The sequence below is a fragment of the Prionailurus viverrinus genome, unplaced genomic scaffold, assembly GCF_022837055.1.
Source record: "Prionailurus viverrinus isolate Anna unplaced genomic scaffold, UM_Priviv_1.0 scaffold_50, whole genome shotgun sequence".
NCBI classification, from domain to species: domain Eukaryota; kingdom Metazoa; phylum Chordata; class Mammalia; order Carnivora; family Felidae; genus Prionailurus; species Prionailurus viverrinus.
In genome coordinates, this window is record NW_025927613.1 from 2,834,143 (window position 1) to 2,856,983 (window position 22,841).

Below are 22,841 nucleotides of genomic sequence, written 5' to 3' on the forward strand. Positions count from 1 at the left end.
GCAGCCCCTCCTTGCAGTGCCTAGCTGGGAGGTCTGGTTGAATTTATTAGGGAAAGCCTCTGTTAACAGTTCTTCTGTCTTCCTGTGGGGTGGGGACTGGGACAGGCAGGCAGGGCCCTGGTGTCTCTGGGCAGAGAGGTTATGAGAAAGCCTCATAGGAAAGGACAAAAATAATGTACCCATCTCTCCTGGGGAGGAACGGCCCTGTGGCTCTGCCAGCTGTGTGGGTGTGTCCCCTGCTAGTGTGCTGAAGAGAAAAGCCACCAAACAACCACGCTGATTCCAGGGAGGTGTGAGCGCTCCTGCCATAGTCTCTCAGGATCCATCTGTGAGTTATATTCCCTTCTTTGAGATCTATGCCCTTTTCTCTTCCTGAGATCCATTCTCTCTTTTTCTGCCTCCTTCTCCCTCTCATTCTGTCTTTCTCTGTCTTAATCTCTTGTATACATGTACACACCTTTTCACCCTGTCCCTAGAAATATATTATTGCTCAAGCCAGCTCACCCTGTCCCTAGAAATATATTATTGCTCAAGCCAGCTAGTAGGATAAGCAGGTTAGACTGCATTTGCAAGTTTTTCAGGATTTCTTTAGAGTAGGGTTCACCTCAAATCATCCCTGATTACCCAGATTCCAAATTAATTTCCACTGAAGTCCATTCATTTGTTTGCTTTATTTGAGTGAGTCAGATTACCATGGGACTCACAGTTCAGTGTCTAAAGTTCCAGCTGTTTGTGCCCCAGTGCTTGCCCGGATAAGAAGAGGGAGGAGCTGTCTAGACCCGTGGGCACCCACTGGGCCGCTACTGCTGCCCTCCCTCTAGGGACTTCTGGTGTATCCTTTTTTGCAGCTGTTCTGGTTCCTGACATTTCAGCTCTAAATGTCTTCTAAGTATCTATCTTCTTGAAGGTAGGAAGTTACATTTTTCTTAGGACCAGAGCCCAAAGAGATTTCTAAATTCCACTGTTTCTGTTTTTGAAGTTCCTTATGTATAATCATACAGAGAATGGTGTCCACCAAAAATACCATTCCCACTGACAGATAGAAAAGGACGTGAAACCAAACAGGAGTTGGTGTCTGGAGGCCTGAAAAAGAAAATGACAAAGAGAAGAAATGCTACTTAGAACCCAGAGGAATCTGGCTGAGAGTTCTGCTTGGGGGAGAAAGCTAGCTGACACCTGATATACCTGTCCCCAGTGGAGGACTGGTCATTTCAGGGGGCAGAGAGGTGCTCTACCTGGGTTATGTGGTGTAACAGACCGTGGGCAGCCTCCTCATTACAGCTTAACTGCTAGGGCCCTGTCAGTGGACTTCCTAGTTTCTGACATAAATGCTATTTCTATGCCATTTAATGCTTGAAATAAATTTGGGTTGAAGATAAACTTTTTTCCCCAGAGTCTTTGTTTTGGAGCTCACAGTTTCTGCACCCCAGCCAGATAGAGACACTTGGGCAAGTATTATGTGCAATCCACAAAATCCCCATCTCTCCAATTTACTATGTGAGCTCCTGGAAATAAGAATTGCACCCCAGTGTCCTCATATCCCCATACCATGACAATAGATGGGAAGAACTCAATATATTGCTGATCAGACTTTTGGGGTTGAGGGCAGGAATGAGGGGGAAGGAAGGAGAGAGGAGAGAAAATAGAAAATAAAGAAGGAAAGAAGGAAATAAGTGAAGAAAGGAAAGGAAAAGAAATGAAGTTTATGAGAATAGGGAAGTTATGAATCAAGAGTGGAGGGTTGCCTGGGTGGCTCAATCAGTTAAGTGTCTGACTTCGGCTCAGGGCATGATCTCACAGTCTGTGAGTTCGAGCCCCACCTCAGGCTCTGTGCTCACAGCTCAGAGCCTGGAGTCTGCTTCGGATTCTGTGTCTTCCTCTCTCTCTGCCTGTCCCCTGCTCACACTCTGTCTCTCAAAAATAAACAAACGTTAAAAAGAGAGAGAGAGAGTGGAAAGGCCTGTTCATGGATTTTTCTTGAGTGGGCCATGAAATCCCCTTAAACAGACCTCAGCCCCAAAGGGGAAAAGGGCACATCTTCCTCTGTGCCTAGAAATTCCCCTTATTCTCACTCACCAAGCACTTGAAGTTCCAACTCAGGGCTGCGCTTGACAATACTGCCATCTTCTGTGGTAGCCTCACACCAGTATAGCCCTGAATCTTCTCTTTTAGCAGTTAGTATCTGGTATCCAGAGGATGTGTTCCTGCTCATCAGGGTCTTGCTGCCCGTGTAGAAGGAGAAGTAAAGTTGCAAACCAGGTCTCTGTAGGAGCAACTTTGTTTCACAGCTCAGGTTGACCAGATGCCCCTCCAGGAGTGGTAATGACAAGGATGCTTTTAGCACTGGGGCCAGAAATAGCTCTAAAGAAAAAGTTGATGAGGACAGGGTTGCCTGCTTCAGTGTCAAGGTTCTTTTTACATAAGGTATACCCCCTTTCTTCTCAGGAACCCTGCTCCTGGAGAATGCATCCATGGACAATTTGTCCCACTTCCAGCAGAAAGGCATTCTTGGGGCTTCCTCATAGATATACTTACAGTTACCAGCTTCCTCATTTCCTACTGGGGAGAATACCGTCACACGGTCCATGCTTCCCTGAATAGCCGTGTTACTGATTATATGACCGTGCCCTTTTGGTAATGGTTGCCCAGGAGTGGACACTGACCCCCACACTAGCCAGTTCAGTGACTCGTTGCTTGTGTTACTGCCTCAAAAGATAATCTGGGAAAATCCTCTCTTTCCCATAGGAATGAATTATTTTTCAGACAGAAAACAGTTGCTAGTAGTTAAATGTACTAACATGAAAGAGTTACCATGAAGGCCATGTGCAAGCTGGAACAGAGGAAACTGCTTAGTTAGCAGATAGATGTTCAGAGAGAAGTAAAACCAGAGAGGCTTCAGTGCCCCTGCCAGATAGAAAATGTAATCAAGTCCTAATGTCTTCATGGCTTCCATTTCTTTTTTTTTTTTTTTTAATGTTCATTTGTTTTTGACAGAGAGACAGAGCATGAGCAGGGGAGGGGCAGAGAGAGAGGGGGACACAGAATCCGAAGGAGGCTCCAGGCTCTAAGCTGTCAGCACAGAGCCGGACGTGGGGTTCAAACTCACAGACCGCAAGATCATGACCTGAGCTGAAGTCGGACGCTCAACCGACTGAGCCACCCAGGCGCCCCATTCATGGCTTCCATTTCTTTTTTCTTTTTTTTTTTTCTTAACATTTATTTATTTTTGATACAGAGAGAGACAGAGCATGAACAGGGGAGGGTCGGAGAGAGGGAGACACAGAATCTGAAACAGGCTCCAGGCGCTGAGCTGTCAGCACAGAGCCCGACGCGGGGCTCGAACTCACAGACCGTGAGATCATGACCTGAGCCGAAGTCGGACGCTTAACCGACTGAGCCACCCAGGCGCCCCATCATGGCTTCCATTTCTATGGAGATTTTGTGAGATTGCTTTGAGTTATTTTCTAATAACTCTCCCACCCATCTGGAGTGAGTCTCTATTCCTTGCACCTGAAACAAAATTGATGAAATAGATCCTTACTATGCCCTGGCCTTCACTTTAGCTCTTGGGATTATGGATGGGGCGCTGTGGTTTACTGGAAAGAGCAACACACAGACCTAGGAGACTTCAGTTCTGGTCCCGGCCCAGCCACTGGTCATTGCATGCCCTTCAGCGAGGCAGTTGCCTCTCTGGAACTTAGTCTCTTCACTCACAAACTGAAGTGATGATTTATGATGGCCCTTAAAACTACAGCTCTATGACTATTCAGACACATACCTTTCACAGTGATAGAGACTCCTGGTGATGTGTAGCGATGCCTTCCCATGCCTGAGCAGTGATAGATGCCATTGTGACTCAGGCTGGTTTTCAGAATGGTGAATTCAGAATTCTGAGGAGAAAACTTAAAGGCCTTGTCATTTTGGTAGAAAACCACATTGTATACCAGCTTATTCTTCCATCCATGACACCTTAAGGTCAGAGGTTCCCCTTCTGTGAAGACTCTGCTTTGGACCTGGAGTAGTAGCCAATCTGGAAAGTGTAGACCCAAAATGTATGTATACAGTGGCAGAGGTACAAGGAGGCTTTCTTATCTTTTTCTCTTTATAACATTCCAACCTTGTAACTCTGTTGAATTTGAGGCCTGTTGCCCATTCCTCAACTATCTTTAGCTTTGCTGGGAAGAAAAGTCTTTTCCAGCAGTTGTGCACACAGCCCCTTTTATATTCCCTTTCCAGATTTCATAAGTTGGTTGGGACAAAAATAACTTACTCTATGTGGTAAGCAGAATTCTAAGATGAGTCTTAGGATGAGTCATACTCTTGTGTAACTCCCTTGAGTGTGGATAGAACCTGTGACTTTCAACAGAACATAACAAAGGTTGTGGGGAGTCTCTTCCATGATGATGTTGCATTTTATGACTCTGTCTTAGCTGACTGGACCGAGAAGGTCTCCCACTGGCCTTAAAGAAGAGAGCTGCCATGTTGGGAGAGGGCCATAAGGGCAGGGGCCTGCCTCCAGAGCTGAGATCGGCCTCCACCTGACAGCCAGCAAAAAGATGGGGACATCAAGTCTACCACATAAGGAACTGAATTCTGCCAATGACCATGTGAGCTTGGAAGAGTTGCAGGAAGGAACACCCCAGTCAATACCCTGACTGCAGCCTCTGCAGACCACCCAACCAAGCTGTGCTGGGAGCCCTGACCCATGGAAAGATAATAAATGTATGCTGTTTTAAGCTGCTGTGTTTGCGGTAATTTGTTACACAGCATTGAAAAACTAATACACTCCAAGTCCTGAGCAAGTTATTAATGGGATCCCAGGTGCTAAGACAAACACACAGAACAGCAAACATATCCAGATGAATATATGCTTCTAAACTGATAGAGGACACATACATCTGTGCAGATCAGTGATAGAGCCGGTAAAAACAAGCCCCACATCCAAGGAGCCTTCCCTTGTGATGCACACCTCTACACACAACTAAAGATGCTTCCTTTTTCTTTCCCTGGGGTAGGTGGTGTGGCTAAATGAGGATGAGGTTCTTAAAGGACAAAAGAGAAGGGACAGTAGTGCTTTTTCCCCCTCCAGAACTTACCTAAGAATGAAAGGCAAACACTCCAGTGCTATATGTAGCATGTTTTTATAGTTTTGGATGCTGCCACAGGGTTTCTAAATATAATCAATACTCTTCCCTCCCTTATTCCCGTTCCCGGCAAAATGGTGCTCAAAGACTATACTGCCCAAACACACCGACCCTTTTGCTTTATACATCCACAGATTTTAATATACCTCCATCAGAAACTGTCAAAAATACTAGTAATGATATAAAATATTCGAATGACACAATTAATAGAGTTGACTTTGTGGATTTATATAGAATGCTATAGCTTAGAGAAAATTCGTGTACTTTCCAAACACACATGCAACAGGTGCAAGCATGGACCACATATTAGGCCACAAGCAACTTTCAACAAATACTAAATACCTGACATCATATTTAACATAAATTCTAACCAAAATGCCATAAAGTTAGAAAACGATAACAGAAGCCACCCCCCTAAAACACTTGTAAATAATTCATAAAGAAAAAGAAAAAAGAATACATGCATACTAATGAAAATTAAAAATATTTAGCCTTAAATGATCATGGGAATATTATATATCAAAATTTGTAGGATGCAGCTTTTGGCAGACATTACCAATTTCCTACTCAGAAGACATTCTCTCCATCCTCATCGCCTTGGAGCAGGTTGGGGACACTCATTCTAAGCCATAGAATTAGGATGTAGGTCTTCGGCCAGCTGTATTTTTGTGATCTCACACACAGATTTAAATGAAGTGACTGTGAGCTAGGGTGACTGCAGTTGAGTCCTCCACTGCTGATTAACTGTGGCAAAACATTTTTTTAATGTTTATTATTAAAAAATTTTTTTTTCAACGTTTATTTATTTTTGGGACAGAGAGAGACAGAGCATGAACAGGGGAGGGGCAGAGAGAGAGGGAGACACAGAATCGGAAACAGGCTCCAGGCTCTGAGCCATAAGCCCAGAGCCTGATGCGGGGCTCAAACTCACGGACCGCGAGATCGTGACCTGGCTGAAGTCGGACGCTTAACTGACTGCGCCACCCAGGCGCCCCTTTAATGTTAATTATTTATTTTTGAGAAAGAGGGACAGAGAGGGCACGAGTGGGGGAGGGGCAGAGAGAGGGAGACAGAGAATCCCAAGCAGGCTCCATGCTGCCAGCTGGAACCCAGGAACCATAAGGTCCAGACCTGAGCCGAAATTAAGAGCCGGATGCTTAACCGACTGAGCCACCCAGGTGCCCCTGTGGAAAAACATTTTTAAATAGGGTGTAGTGAGCACCAACCCAAAACCCTGATGTATTGTACTACAGGAAATGTAAGAACTTTTTTCACTGAAAAAAGAAAACAACATAGATAGTGAAAGGACAAGCCATAGAGTGGAAGATATTTGCAACACTTGAAAAAGGATTCATATCCAAAATACAGAGCTCCTACAAGTCCATAAGGAAAGACAACAATAAGGAAAAACTGGCAAAAAACCTTGACAGGTACTTTACAAAAGAGGACATCCAAACAGGCAATAAACATGAAGAATGCTCAGTATCATGAGTCATTAGTTTTAATGCAAATTAAAACTATGTGGTAACTGCTGCACATGCAATAGAATGGCTAAAATACACTGAATGTTGATGAGGAGGAGGAGCAACCAGAACTCTCATGCACTGGTGGGGGTGTAATATGCTATAACCACTTTTGAATACTAAAGCTGAATGAATATATGCACATTTTGTGACCTAGCAATTCCACATACGTGTACATATGTGCACCAAAAAACATGCATAAAAATGTTCACAGTGAAGGTATCTGGCTGGCTCAGTCAGTGGAGCGTGCAACTCTTGACCTCAGGGTTGTACGTTTGAGCCTCATGTTGATGTAGAGATTACTTAAAAAAATAAATAAAATCTTTACTCCAAAAATGCCCACGGTGGTACTATTTATAAGAAGCCCAAACTGGAAACAACCCAAGAATGCATCAATAGCATGAATTAATATGGAATATTGAATAGTAATGAGAACAAATGAATTGCAACTTTACAACATGTATGAATCTCACAATGAACATGAGAAAAAGCAGCCAAACACAAGAGTACATACCCTACCATATCGTTTTCATTTATACGAAGAAGTTAAAGGACAGGCGAAAACCTATGGTGTTAGAAGTCATCATTGGGGGTAGTGACTAGAAATGGGCAAGAGGGGGTCTTGGGCTCAGTAGGTTAGGCGACCAACTTCAGCTCAGGTCATGATCTCGCAGCTCCTGAGTTTGAGCCCCGCATCGGGCTCTGTGCTGACAGCTCAGAGCCTGGAGCCTGCTTCAGATTCTGTGTCTCCCTCTCTCTGACCCTCCCCCGTTCATGCGCCGTCTCTGTCTCAAAAATAAACACTAAAAAAAATTTTAAAGAAATGGGCAAGAGGGAGTTTCTATGATTTTGGAAATGTTCTATTGTTCTGTGTGCTGTTTATTTGGTGAAAAGTCACTGAGGCGTACACTTAAGGTTTGTCGTAGGTGTGTTATACTTCAATAAAAATTTACATTAAAATGTAAGAAATCCATAATATAATAATATATAATACAATGTTAAAAATGTAAAAGCTATTATTCTCAAGAAGTCACCAATGCTGGGGTTTCTGGAGTCTGTGCAGAGGTAAAGAAAAATGGCCTCTTCCCAGCCCTGCTTCATTTTTTGTCACTTGAACCACGAAACACCACTGCTTCTGCTTGAACTACACACAAAGTCTCTTGCTAAAACAGTTCTGTCGGCTTGCCTCACACCTGTAGCCTGGGATCTGATTCCCAGAGTCCAAAGAGACTCATGAGGAACACCTAGCATTTCCTCTCACATTCCCAGTATTTTAAAACACATTTCCTCCAAAGGCAACCTAGTCCACATTAATCTAATTCTGCCCCCAGCATAAAGTTTTACATTATCAATTACACAGAAGTTTTACCCTAATGGTTTTGATTAACGAAAAAACACATTTGAATGATCTGTATTGACAATGAAACATTTTGCCCTAGACAGTATTGCGGTTTCCATTTCTTAACAAATAGAAACCTTTTACAGATTTAAGTGGGTAGTGGGGGTTTTTTTCTCCCTTCTTCTATCCATCGTTGTTTAAAATGCTTCAAGTCTCGCAGTAATTTCATGCCCAGAATAATATCTTACAGATATTCTATGAAATGTGTCCCAGACTATATGTATAGAGATGTGTATTGCAACATTGCTTGTAAAAACAAAAAACTGTAAACACAGAAGTTTAGTAAAATGGAGAATGGCTAAATCAGTTACAGCACAGCCATACTGGCAGACATTTGAAAGTTCGTGGCAGATTTCTATTGATTTAAACAGACCTCCAAGGTATTTTAAGTGATGAAAGCAAGTGATAGGACAGTATATAGAGTAGTCTACCAACCACTTTTTTTTTTTAAGTTTATATATATTAACAGTTTTGTTTCTACAGAAGGTGACTGTGGGAATAGGAGTTTGGGATGGGAAAGAGACTTCACTGTTCATCATTGTTCATTTCTCTGAATTCTTATTTACTATGTGCAGGCATAACTTTTTCAACAAAGTTACATAATTTTAAATAATAAAACCTTACAGTCTAGGTTTTACTGGAGACACCCTGCTCACAGCTGTCCCAGTTGGTGTGCTGTTGGGGCACAGTTTAAGGACCCTAATGTGATTTTCTGATGTCTTGACTTAATTTCACCTGGTAGGCGCATAGACCTGAGACTCATACATACTCCAATAAATCAAACACATACATGTGGCATCCAGAAAGAAGAAAACACAAAGGAAGACCTTGTGATTTCCAGCTCTCCTGCTCCATGCCATACTTACCTCTGTGGATTTCCAGCCGTACTGGGTCACTTGGCACTGAGAGACCTGTCTGGCACCTGTATTCACCAGTGTCACTGACACTGGCAGCAGCGATTCTGTATCTGGGGGTCAAGGTCTGAAAGGCTGTGCCATTGAGAAACCACCGTGTAGAGCTGTTCCCAGGCAAATGGGGTCCCTCACACCATAAGGTTATGTTTTCCTCTTGAAATACACTGACCCATGGAGGCTGCAAGGTGATCACTGCCTTTGTAAGGTCTGCTTGGGGATAAACAACAACAACAACAAACAAGTGGAACAAAAGGAAAGTCTGAACAAGTGGTAAGGTTTTATGGATAGCACAAGGACAAAATATGTATTTAGATGAGATGGAAAAATAAGCAAGTGGGATCCTATAAAAGCCAGCCATTGCAAGTGTCCAGACCCCATGCAGAGAGCTCTGTTCATGTTATTAAATCTGCATCTGGCTGTTGGAGATTTGGGGTTCCTGAGAAATAAATGACTAATTTATTAGTAAACTAAGGCAAGCTGATTGGGGCTGGTTCTCATACTCTGGGCTATACTGTCTCTGAGGGTTAATCTCAGGCCTTAATTAGCATCTGCATCAGAAACCAAGGCTCAAACTCCTCATTTCAAAGTCATTGGTACCTGTTTGGTTCTCTCTGAGAAGAAACCAAGCACTCAGCTTTTTCCTAAAAGGGACTGGTTTGGGAAAAACCCAGCAGAGCTACTTCTATGTTTTTGCAATTCTGGCCTTTTCCTGTTATTATGTACACACGTAGGCAATTCAGTTCAGAGGTCAAAGCTTTTGCAGAAAATCGTAGAAACCTTAAAACCCAGCATTTTATCAAAATCATACCCTAAATATAGGGGATTTTACATAATTTGTAATTCCCTCTTCTTTCTATCCTCTCCTGATACTCTCTTCTTCAGGATAACAAAACCCATGTGCAGGGATGTGGCAGAGGAAGAGACATTGATTTTAAGATTACTCACCCGCTTGTGCACCAGCTGGAACTGTAAGAGACCAAAGAACAGGGACATAAATTGGTCAGCGGGAGATGACAAGGAAGGGAGAATCAAGGAGACAAAACTAACGTAGACTCTGAGGGGCCAGGTTAAGTCTCTTGAGTCTTTCTCTATTCCCTTTCCCCAAATCAGGTGCTAGTGGCATTGAACAGCCTATAGATGGTTATTAATGAGGCTTTATTTTGACATGATGCTTCCAGGCCTAATGTTACCTCAAAGTCTCTCTTCCCATCCTTTTGATATAATAAGCATGAATAAACCATGGAAGCACAAATACGGTTGTCCCCATACTTATGAGTTCTAGCCTATGATACCAAAGGAAGACAAAAAGTCTTGAGTCCCCAAAGCCAGAGCCAGTACCCTTCTAGCTATCCCCTGTAAGCCCAACTTACCCCAAAGAAGCAGAGCCGTCAAGAGCCACATGTTATTTCCAAGCTGATGGGAACAGTGAAGTCTGTAACATGCAAGACATTGAAGAGTTTCTGCTGGAGGCTCTGAAGCCAAGATTAGAAAAGAGGAAGGAAACTGCTTCTTCTGACCACTTTCATCACACTCCTTTTCTGGGAAATACATCTTTAATTCTTGAGTCATTCTCTCCTTGTTCTCAAACTTCTTAGCCTATCTCCCTTAGTTTGAAACTCTGGGTTTGGGGTTTATGAAACTCTCGGAATTCAAGGGAAAGACTAAAGTTTTTATTTATTGATATTCTATTTTGATATTTTATTTATTGATATTCTATTCTGACTGTATTCTCCCTTTCCTGAGTCTAAAATATGGCAAATCCTCATTTCTATTTTTATAAATCTTTATTTATTTTTGAGAGAGAGAGAGAGAGAGAGAGAGAGAGGGAGAGGGAGAGAGACAGAGTGCGATCAGGGGAGGGTCAGAGAGAGAGGGAGACACAGAATCCCAAGCAGGCTCCAGGCTCTGAGCTGTCAGCACAGAGCCCAATGCGGGGCCCAAACTCAAGAACCATGAGATCATGACCTGAGCCGAAGTCAGATGCTCAACCGACTGAGCCATCCAGGCACCCCAGCAAACCCTCATTTCTAAAATTGCTCCAAAGACTGGCCAGTGTCTCTAAAACTTTATCATTTGAATCCAGATTATTCTATATCGACCTGTATGTGACCCGTGATGAGTAACTCATTTATAAGAGCTCCCCTACTACAATCCAGCCTCTATTCCTCTGGGAATACGTGCAGGATCAATGTCCCATTTTTATTTTTTTAAAGCCACTCCCTGAGAGACATTATGAATTTGGAGTGTTTATCTTGGCTACATCAAAGAAAATTAACTGTTTAATGTAAATGCTGTAGAGAAGAAAAATAACTCACATACATGAATGCAAATGTCCCTAACAGGGGAGCTTCAGAGTATGGGGAGAAGCTCTATGCTATCAAAATGAGTTGGTTCCTAAGGCAGAGTTGTTTAGATATAGAGGGATTTTTAGGTATTCTATTCAGAAAGAAAGAAAACTAAACAGAAACTAGAATGCGTCCAATGAGTGCAAACACGGACTTGGGTAGCAATCTCACCAACAGAGAATTAAAATGATGACAAATAATGCTGTAGATTCAATTACTGGCCCCAATTTCTCCCCCTTCCTCAATCAGCACTGCCTCCACAGCCCCATGAGAGGCTAAGGATACTTCTTTGACCTTTGACTTTGGCTCATCCACATGACTTTCGGTGCCTAATGAAATGTGGATAGAAACAGCATTGTGCTCATTCTGAAACCCCCTGTGCTTCTGTGATTGTCACAACGAGAACACATTCTGACTAGCCAGCTATGTTGTGAGGCAGAGCCGTCCTGGCCATCATAGCCTGAAGTAGAGTTGCCCAAACTGGCCTGCAAACTTTGAAAAATAAAGGCATACTATTATTTGCCACTGATTTTTTGAGATTATTATAGAGCAATAGCTGACTGACACAATTAAAAGCAAGGAAGAAAGGTCTAGGAAGGACTCAGGGGGTCCCAGTTCACTGAAACTTACATCCAAAGCCTATATTCATAATTATTACACTATTTTATCTCCAGTTTTCCACTGTGTAGATGTTTCATAATTTCACCACCTCTCTTAATGGGCATGGAGGTTATTTCCAATGTTTTACTGTTATCACCAGCACTGCAATGAATAGTCTAGTACCTATCTTTTATTATTTTCAGAGGACACATTCCTAGAACCAACATTGCTCAGTCCAAAGAAAAGTACATTTTTTTCTTTAGATAGATGTTGTCTGATTATCTGCTATCATTATCATCATTGCATATATTTATACTGTTTATTATGTGCCAGCCAAATATGCTTGCTATATCTTTTCTTATTTAGCCCTCACAATAAACTATGAGTAGATACTCTCATCTCCATTTTGCAAGTGAGGAAACTAGGAGTACTTGGGTGGCTCTGTCAGTTAAGCCTCTGACTCTGGCTCAGGTCCTGATCTCACAGCTCATGAGCCAAAGCCCCATGTTGGGCTCTGTGCTGACAACTCAGAGCCTGGAGCCGGCTTCAGATTCTGTGTCTCTCTTTCTGTTCCTCCTCTACTCACACGGTCTCTTTATTAAAATATATCTCAAAATAAATAAACATTTTTTTAATGAGGAAACTAATCAAATTCTTTTGTGTCTTTTTTATAGATATTCATATGATCTTCTAATGTTTATTTCTTCCTTTCTGATCCTTATATGGTTATGTTTCCATAGGATTTGAGTATATATATATTTTTCATGAAATAATGCTTTATTTCTTAGTTTGCTAAATCACAAATGGATGTTAAATTTTATTGAATGCTTTTACTCTATAAATTGAGATAATGTGCTTTTTCTCCTTAAATTTGCTAATGTGGCTAATTATATTTATAGATTTACTATTGTTAAAAATACTCTTATATTCCTGGAATGCCTGGGTGGCTCAGTTGGTTGAGCTTCTGACTTTGGCTCAGGTCATAATCTCATGGCTGGTGGGTTTGAGCCCCCTGTCGGGCTCTGTGCCGACAGCTCGGAGCCTGGAGCCTGCCTTGAATTCTGTGTCTCCCTCTCTCTCTGCCCCACCACCCACTTGCACTCTGTCTCTGTCTCTCAAAAATAAATAAACGTTAAAAAAATACTCTTACATTCCTGAGTAAATCTATTCACCATGATTTATTCTATATTTTTAGATATTAATGAATTTGGTTGCCAGTGATTTGTACTTGAGATTTCTGCATTTACATTCATCATAAATTGCACCAGAAGTTTGTCAACACTATTAGTCTTTTCAAAGAACCAACTTGAGATTTTGTAAATTTACTTATTGTATCTTGATTTTTCTATTTTAATTATTTTTCGTTTGTTTGTTTGTTTGTTTATTTATTTATTTTTGAGAGAGAGAGAGAGAGAGAGAGAATGTGCATGTGTGCGCAAGTGGGAGCAGGGGAGTAACAGAGAGAGAGGAAGAGAGAATCTCAAGCAGGCCCCATGCCCAGTATGGACCCAACACAGGGCTTGGCTCAGTCTCAGGGCTGTGAGATCATGACCTGAGCTGAAACCAAGAGGCAGGCTTAACTGACTGAGCCACCCAGGCACCCCTGCTCTTATCTTTATTATCTTCTTTCTCCTCCTTTCTTTGGGTTTATTTTGTCCTTTTACTAATTTTAAGTCTCATGCTAAAGCTATTAATTTCAGCCTTCACTTTTTTTATAATTTATTTTTTAATTTTACATCCAAGTTAGTTAGCATATAGTGCAACAATGATTTTAGGAGCAGATTCCTTAATGCCCCTTACCCATTTAGCCCATCCCCCCTTCCCACAACCCCTCCAGTAACCCTCTGTTTGTTCTTTATATTTAAGAGTCTGTTTTAGTCCCCCTCCCTGTGTTTATATTATTTTTGTTTCCCTTACCTTATATTCATCTGTTTTGTTTATTAAAGTCCTTATATGAGTGAAGCCATATGATATTTGTCTTTCTCTAATTTTGCTTAGCATAATACCCTCTAGTTCCATCCATGTAGTTGCAAAAGGCAAGATTTCATTCTTTTTGACTGCCAAAATATATATACCACATTGTATATATATACCACATCTTCTTTATCCATTCATCCATCGATGGACTTTTGGGCTCTTTCCATACTTTGGCTATTGTTGACAGTGCTGCTACAAACATTGGGGTGCATGCGTCCCTTTGAAACAGTATGCCTGCATCCCTTGGATAAATACCTAGTAGTGCAATTGCTGGGTTGTAGGGTAGTTCTGTTTTTTAACTTTTTGAGGAACCTCCATACTGTTTTCCAGAGTGGCTGCACCAGTTTGCATTCCCACCAGCAGTGCAAAAGAGATCCTATTTCTCTACATCCTCGCCAACATCTGTTGTTGCATGAACTGTTCATTTTAGCCATTCTGACAGGTATGAAGTGGTATCTCAGTGTGGTTTTAATTTGTATTTCCCTGATGATGAGTGATGTGGAGAATTTTTTCATGGGTCAGTTGGCCATCTAGATGTCTTCTTTGGAGAAGTGTCTATTCATGTCTTTTGCCCATTTCTTCACTGGATTATTTGTTTTCTGGGTGTTGAGTTTGATAAGTTCTTTATAGATTTTGGATGCTAACCCTTTATCTGATATGTCATTTGCAAATATCTTCTCCTATTCTGTTGGGTGCCTTTTAGTTTTGCTGATTGTTTCCTTTGCTGTGCAGAAGCTTTTATTTTGATGAGGTCCCAATAGTTCATTTTTGCTTTCGTTTCCCTTGCCTCTGGAGACATGTTGAGTAAGAAGCTGTTGCAGCTGAGGTCAAAGAGATTTTTGCCTGCTTTCTCCTCGAGGATTTTGATGGCTTCCTGTCTTACATTTAGGTCTTTCATCCATTTTGAGTTTGTTTTTGTGTATGGTATAAGAAAGTGGTCCAGGTTCATTTTTCTGCACATCTCTGTCCAGTTTCCCAACACCATTTGCTGAAGAGACTATCTTTATTTCATTGGATATTCTTTCCTGCTTTGTCAAAGATTAGTTGGCCATACATTTTTGGGTCCATTTGTGGGTTCTCTACTCTGTTCCATTGATCTGAGTGTCTGCTTTTGTGCCAGTACCATACTGTCTTGATGATTACAACTTTGTAATACAGCTTGAAGTCTGGGATTGTGATGCCTCCAGCTTTGGTTTTCTTTTTAAGATTGCTTTGGCTATTCAGGGTCTTTTCTGGTTCCATGAAAATTTTAGGGTTGTTTGTTCTAGCTCTGTGAAGAATGCTGGAGTTAGTTTGATAGGGATTGCTAGCCTCACACTTAATATAAGAGTTTCTTTTTATTGTAATTACTGCTATTTTTGCTGCATTTCATAAGTTTGGACTCATGATATTTTCATTACCAATTGCTGATAAATTTTAAAATTTCCTTGACTTTTTATATGGAGTTTTTTCTTCTATATGCCATTTTTCTTTTTCCATTTCCCTCTTCTCATGGTTTAGAATTTTTACATGCTATTTCTATTCTTTACTGATTCTCCTAAAAGTATATCATGCATATTTTATATAAGAAATTATAAAGATCATCACCAGGATGAAAACTTAAAGAAAAATCCTTTCACCAACTTCATGCTCTAGGCAGTAGCAAAAACATATTACCAAAACTCATTGTTATGGAATTCTAATGTATAGAACGTTTCCTATAGAAGCTTCCTATAGGAGCTTCCTATAGGAGCTTTATTGTATCACTTTTTCCCTCAGACTATTTCAACTTAATGCAAATCTAAGATGTTATCTGCATACTATCAAAACTTTCAACATTCTATGCAAAAGAAATGACCTCCTTAATGACAACAGAATCCAGAATTTCTCAGAACTTTACTATTGGTGATACTATTGGTGGTGGTGATTCCTTAATATTCTGAGGAATTAGTGATGAATGACGGTGATATTTTCCTTGCAGTAAGTAACCTATGAGAGGAGACAGACTGGAGTAGTGGTAAGGAACTACAAGTGAAATTGATGTCTGAAGATCATTTTATGATGCAATACTACTTCAGCTATGCTTTGAGCCAGAGCAAATTTATGTTTCATTTTGGTAGCTCTATTGCTGGAGGCTCTCTGCGGTCTATGGGTCAAGTAAGGCAAGAATTTCCCTCCTACACAGGACATGAGGGGTGAATGGCATAATTTCAGTTGTTCTATCAATTTCTCTATCTCCTAAGAGAACAATCCTCCTTTCCTGATTCCCAATCCATATACTTAATTGTGTCTGATGTCTCTGGAGACTACTTTCCACCTAAATATTGAGACTACAATCCTAAAGCCAGCTAGATATAGATATAGATACCTATATATAGATCTATCTATATAGATAGGTAGATATCTATAGATATAGATATATATAGATATAGATACATAGATATATATCTATAGACAGATATATAGATAGATATCTATACAGATATAGATATATATTTGGGGGATATCATTTTTGAAGCAGGAAATGAGATGACCATTCAAATAGGAAAGAATGGTAATGACCATTCCCAGATTCAACATTAAATCATGGACAGACCTGTTATATGGGCTTTGTCATGGTCAGGAGTGCCAGAAATTGGGTTTCTTGGGTCCTCTCAGTCTAATATATTCTTACAGTTGGAAAGGATCCCAGGATTATCCTGCTGTAGGGTCATCACCAAAAGCATCTCTAGGATAAAAACCAGTGGAGAATTTTTCTGTTGCTTGCCTGAAATCCTAAGTCGATCCTATACTTTTATAGTCATTTGAAAGCAAAACCACTTTCTTGTACTGATTCAGCTTCTGTTTATTTAAATCTTTACTCCTGTCACTTGTAGGCACTTGATGGAACAAGTGCTATGACATGGGGAAGCTGTAGATAGGTGGGAAAGGGGGTCCTATATAGTTGGTTAGGAGGGCATATTTGGCTTTCTCTGGTTGGTCTCATTGGAAGCATGAACAAAAACTAGGGAAGCTGTCTTATTAATCAAATCTCACAATTGGGGCCAATTGTTACCGGGGTTATTGTTTGACTTCTTGAACTGTTTGCTGGAGACAACATTTTGACTTTCTACAACTATGACTTGTAGACTGACTATGACTTGTAGGTTGACTTCCTGGGCTAGTTAGTATAAATAACAGATTGGTCTCCAGGGCTGGCTGCTGCAGATTGTGGCTCAGAATTCTATTTTTATATATGGTCTGGCCATTGTCCCACTTACATATTCAGTCTCTCATCTAGCATTTACTATAATCATACCTTTCTTCCCATCACTTTCCTGAAACTGCTCTTGTCAAGGCTGCCAAAAATTAATTTTGCTAAACCCAATGGTCAACTCTGACCCTCATTTAATCTAATCTATCAACATTTTACAGTTGATCCTTTCCCTTCCTGGAAACATTTTCTTCCCTTGGCAAGGGAAAAAAAGAAATTCTGAAATGAAATAAAAATAGCTAAAATTAAGAACTCAGTTGAAGAGTTCACAGCTGAAGAGAGAAATCACAGCTGAGGAGAAAATTAGTAAGGCAGAATACGGGGAAGGAGAAAAATTCAAAATGTAGGGCAAGAAAAAAAATGTAACATTAAACACACAAACAAAAAATAGGAAAAATAGAGTGAGAAAGTATACCTTGAATTTTGGTTAGAGCCTTGGAAGGAGAAGAGACAGAAAACAAGGCAAAGGCAATATTTGAAGAAGCAATGTTTGAGAGTTTTCCAGACAATGTGAAAGACACAAATCAGCAGATTCCAGAAGGCCAACCAATCCCATGCAAGGTGAGTAAAGGGACACCAGTACTAGAGAAATCAAAGTAAAACTGAAGAAAATTTTTAAAAAGACAAAAATTGTTTTATATATATATCTATATATATATATAAATATATAGATAGATAGAGATACACACACACACACACACACACACACACACACACACATTACATTCAAAACAGCAGAAGTCAGACCATTGACTGACTTCTGAAAAACAAAAATCAAATGCAAATATCCTTTATGTTCTGAAAGACAGTTAACTGCCTTCTAGACTTACATACTTAATAAAAATAGTCTTCAGTAATTAAAGTAAAATAAACACAGAAGAAAAAAAAAAACCTGAAATAGTTCTTCACAAGCAGACTAACACAAAAGAAATTTCTAAATGATGTTTCTCAGGCAGAAGAAAAATTATTCCACATGGAAAGACACACACAGAAAGAAACAAAGAGAAAGGGTAGCCATAAATACATGGATAAATCTAACACTAATCGTATAAAAATGTGTAAATTGTCTTCGGGACTTAATACTCAGAACTATAATAAAGGATAACAGCATATATGTAGATGAGACTAAATAGAATAAAAGTTTATATACTGTTCAGGATGAGGGAAATGGAATAATTATTATTATTATGCTTGATAAATTAAGGACTAAAATTAACCAAAAAGAAAAAGAATTAAAGATTAAGATTGTAATTTCTAAATTAATCACTGAAAGAATAGAAGCAAAGTGAAATACAATGAAAAACAGAAGGAAAAATGGAAGTAAAGTATATAAAACAATAAAAAAGTTATAATAGTTTAAAAGATAACTAATCCAGAGAGAGAGAGAGAGAAAGAAAAACATGAACAAGGAGGACAAATAGAACAAATAAAGATAGGTTTAAAATTAATTATATCAGCAATTATGTTAAAGGTAAGTAGACCAAATTATTCAGTAAAAAATAAATATTGCTAGACTTAATTAAAAAAAAAAACTATAAATATGCTGTATTCAAGAGACATGCCAAAACCATAATGTGATAGGTTGAAAACAAAAGGAGAGAAAAGGAGCGTTACTAAATACATTAACCAAAAGATAGCTACATTAATAGACTTAAAGGCCAAAAGCATGACTTCAGTAAATGTCTCTAGTGGATATAACTATCCATTTTTAACTGCTTTTTACGCTATTTGGTTATCATGGGTAACGATATGTAGATTAATCTCCAAGAGCCATTTTGTTAGACAAACAGCTTTGATATTTTCTTCTTCACCCTCCAACTGTAAAGGTACAATAAACTAATAAACCTTTAAAAATACCTTATCTTTCAATTTGTGTGTGATTACTGTCATGTTTTAATTTAGGAAAATTCCCTGGCACTGAAGTCAGAACTGCTTCATAGGTGAATCCTCGGTTACTAACTGCCTGGCGTCAAGGGAGACCGCAAGAAAGAACCCAGGATGACACTGCCTCTGGCGTGGGGATGGATAGATGGTGGTGCCAAATTCCTTGCCCGCCTTGCCCAGTTTTCTGCTGCTCTTTTGTCTCTGCCTCCCACAGTGTATCAAATGCTCATCTATGTGGCTCCTCTGATGCCAACTGCTTCCCTCATCACTGGGCCAACAGCAGGAGGTATTTGGTCTGGAACAGTCTTCCACCACCCCATCAAACTTCCAACATTGTCCCCCAACCTCCACCCCCTTAGTTTTGTCTTTTCAGAACACCAAAACTGGGGATGGCCATTTCTGTCCTACTTGTTTTGGTATCCCCGAAATTACTGTGTTTCCTATGAATGTAGCAAAGAAACAGAGGTTTGATACGGTCCTGCACTTTCAGCCTTCTGGAGCTGCCATTTTGGACAGAGTAGAGATAAGCTGGACATACTTCTGCTTTGGCAATTATCCACATTATCACTTGATGTGATTTCATTTGTGAAGAGTGGTCAATCAGGGTGTTCAGCTGTTAACTGAGTGGTCAGCTGTTAAAGTTGGATTGGCTCTAGCATTTCCTAGCACTTCGCCCAATCTTCAGTTTCTCTCTCGTTCTGAACAGTTTTTATTCTGCATTCGCTGTGCCCACCTAAGGCAGAAAGTGAATACTCATCTATGTGTAAAGTAACTGTAGCTGTCTGATAAGCAGTTAGAAAAGGCAAATAATTAGCATTCAAAAGGAACAACTGACTTCTCAGATACTAGATTCCTGAAGTTAACTTAATGTATGATTTTGACCATTCATGATGTAGTAACTTTTAGAGAGAAATTTCTTTATTGCCCAATTTCTCAACTTTCTGGTCCAATGTAATATATAGGGAGTTCAAGAAAAGTTTATGGAATGGCAATCTAAAGGAGAGAGTAAGACATTCTTTATGTTCCTCAAGTCTCCTCCTACGGATACATTTACATGTATCACGACAACAGAAAATCAGAATACAGGCACGACAAGGAAGGGAAATCTTCTGGCTTTGTGTCAAAACCAATTTCCAAAGAGAGAAACACCGAAGTTATTCTTCATATTCTAGGAGGTGATGTCATGATATCAGAAGTTCTGCACACAATTGTGGCAAGGATATTAGTTCCCAATGATGCATGTCCCAGCAACACACCAGAACTTACTCCATACCCTAGAGGAACAGTTGTGCACCTCATGCTAAGCACTGATCCTTCCATGATCACATTCCTGTCTCAGTCCCAAGGTGGCATGTCACTGTGTAGACACACTTTTTAATAGTTTTTTGTTCCCCAAACGCTGCCCATTTTATTCTTTTTCTCTCTTTCCTCAAATGACTACAGTGAGTTGGATCCCTGTCTGTTGGATCCTTGCATAGACCAGATTTGCCTTTGAAGTAAAGATTCAAGTAGAGGTGAATGAATTACTGTGGTGGAGAAAAAAAGAAAAGAAAAACAGTTATATGTATTGGCCTGCAACCAAAGTTGGCACACTCAGGTGGAAGATGAGAGGCTGGCTGTTGAAGCACCCACATTCTTCAGCTTGTAACACATCCAACATGCATCCAACACTGGATGAGGTTTCTTCTCTCACAACCCATGACAGGTCCTTAGACTTCATCTCCTGGGCTTTACAGAAATGGAGCTACCTGTCCATACCTGGACTCGGTGAACACACGGTCCCTGTTACACTAAGCAGCCCATTCTGGAGTTTGATCTGGGATGGATGAGAACCTCAGGTGGGACCTGCTCCTTCTAAAGGATACAAATTCTCAGCTGAAGAATACAAAATTGTCCCTGTGTGGAGACCTCTGTGCTCCTCGGACACCTCTGAAGCTTGACTGCTAAGAATTTCCAGAAGACCAAGTTTCAGAATGTTTCCTGCAGGGAACTTCCTACAGGGGCCTTTTGGTGGCCTTTAACCCAGCTGTCTGGAAACTGACTTGGTGAAATTGCAAAGTCAGAAAGCCAGGTTTACCAGCACAGTGATGCATTTTGTTCTTGCTTCCTTATTTCCAATCTCTGCCAGAGATTTGTGCTTCTGCAACATGTACATGTGTTTCAAAGCCATTACAAGTCCAGAACCCACTAACTCCAGGGGCTGACCACTACAGCTCTTTACCAACGCTTCCTCTGGTCTCCAGGGCTCCAATGACCAAGAGAGGGAGGATTGCTGTTGGTTAGCTACTGTGGTGGGTGATGTGGATTTAGGCTACAGGTATGTCCAGCTTTACATCATGGAGTGATCAGAATGCAATGTGGCAAATGGATTGGAGTAGAGTAGACTGGCTGTAGGAGGGCCAATTATTTTTAACCTACTTATATGAAGGAAGGAAGAGGTGATAGATGGAAGAGTTTAGTAATGAAGTGGCAGTGAGCCTACAGAAAGCCAAATAAATTTAAGCACTATTTATTAATTATACTAGGAACAAATTTCTGTGTTGGAAGGATGAAGAGTTTATCCAAAAAGAATAGCAAGATCTGATTTGGGCAATAGGATGGTTGGGGTGAGGGTAAATGTACTATGCAGGGGCAGGAACAGATTTGGCTGTTGTTTTGATGATTGACTAAAACATTCGAGATAATGCACTACTACATTTTGGGACACACTGTGCCTGGGTCTGATCTTAGAGGTACAGAGGGTGGTGTGTGATGCTGACAGGGAACTCCCTGGTGCCTTGAGTTTTAGCACTTGTGACTCTGAGATGCATATGAGGCAGTGACTTGTAAATCAGGAGTTGTGAGTTGGAGGTGCAGATCTGTAGTTTCAAAAGAGATGTGGGGATAAATGTACCCCTGGTTGATGCAGGTGGTAGTTGAAAGTGTGTTGGCCAGAGCCGGTGTGTGTCCTGAGCGTTGGGCAGAGGGCACAGGGAGCCAAAGCTCTTCAAGGTCGAGGTGATGGTTGTTTTCCTTGTTGAGCTCAAGTTTATGACTCGGCCTCCACCTAGCTTGCCTTCTTCTAGCAAGAGAGGCATCATTGCACCTCTGTGCTCCTGTCCTTCAAAAAGTCATAATGATTCCTAGTCCCAACGTGTGGAGGAGCTCTCCAGGTTCCTCGCTTCAGTTTAATTTCCCCAGGGAAATTTGAAGAAAGAAATCTCTCCATTATTTGAACTTCAACAAAAGACCACTATATTAATATTTCAACATAAAGTATTTCTTTAAAATAGTCTACTCCTGGGGCACCTGGGTGGCTCAGTTGGTTAAGCGTCCAACTTCAGCTCAGGTCACGATCTCGTGGTCCGTGAGTTTGAGCCCCGAAACCAGGCTCTAGGCTGATGGCTCAGAGCCTGGAGCCTGCTTCCGGTTCTGTGCCTCTCTCTCTGCCCCTCCCCCGTTCATGCTCTGTCTCTGTCTCAAAAAAAAACTTAAAAAAAAAAAAGCTGCTGAGGATTCAACTCAGTTTAAAAAAATAAAATAAAATAGTCTACTCCTCATACAGCTAGTAAATCAAAGCCTATTAACTTGAGAAAGCGGATTCTCCCAACATTAAATGCAAATTTAATGCTACTAATCTTTTCATATTATATATCCATGCTAAGGTTTTATACACCTTAAAAAGCAGACACATTATAATGATTATAAGACTGATCATTACTCTTTTACAAAAAAAAAAAAAAGCTACAAAGAATTAACTACATGGACTAAAATTTATTTCTTCATTATATCTATCTTGATTCTGTCCTTTTCTCTCTTTTTGGTTACTAATTCTGGTTCTGAT

The 22,841-nt window shown here is 40.5% G+C and overlaps 1 protein-coding gene and 1 long non-coding RNA gene across 2 annotated transcripts in view; one reads left to right on the plus strand and one right to left on the minus strand.

Annotated features, from left to right (window-relative positions):
- Window positions 1–656: 656 nt before the first annotated feature.
- The window catches only part of FCGR1A (Fc gamma receptor Ia), a 29,538-nt gene continuing 7,353 nt past the window's right edge, over window positions 657–22,841 (minus strand). Inside the window, 7 exon segments of the mRNA XM_047848011.1 lie at window positions 657–875; window positions 878–1,083; window positions 2,077–2,361; window positions 3,779–4,030; window positions 8,933–9,187; window positions 9,926–9,946; window positions 10,351–10,452. Coding sequence (XP_047703967.1) covers window positions 801–875; window positions 878–1,083; window positions 2,077–2,361; window positions 3,779–4,030; window positions 8,933–9,187; window positions 9,926–9,946; window positions 10,351–10,452 — 1,196 coding nt within the window. The 3' untranslated portion in view covers window positions 657–800.
- On the plus strand, window positions 3,961–4,736 carry LOC125159541 (uncharacterized). Its single transcript, XR_007149812.1, has 2 exons — window positions 3,961–4,052; window positions 4,431–4,736. It is a non-coding gene; the product is annotated as an uncharacterized LOC125159541 (long non-coding RNA).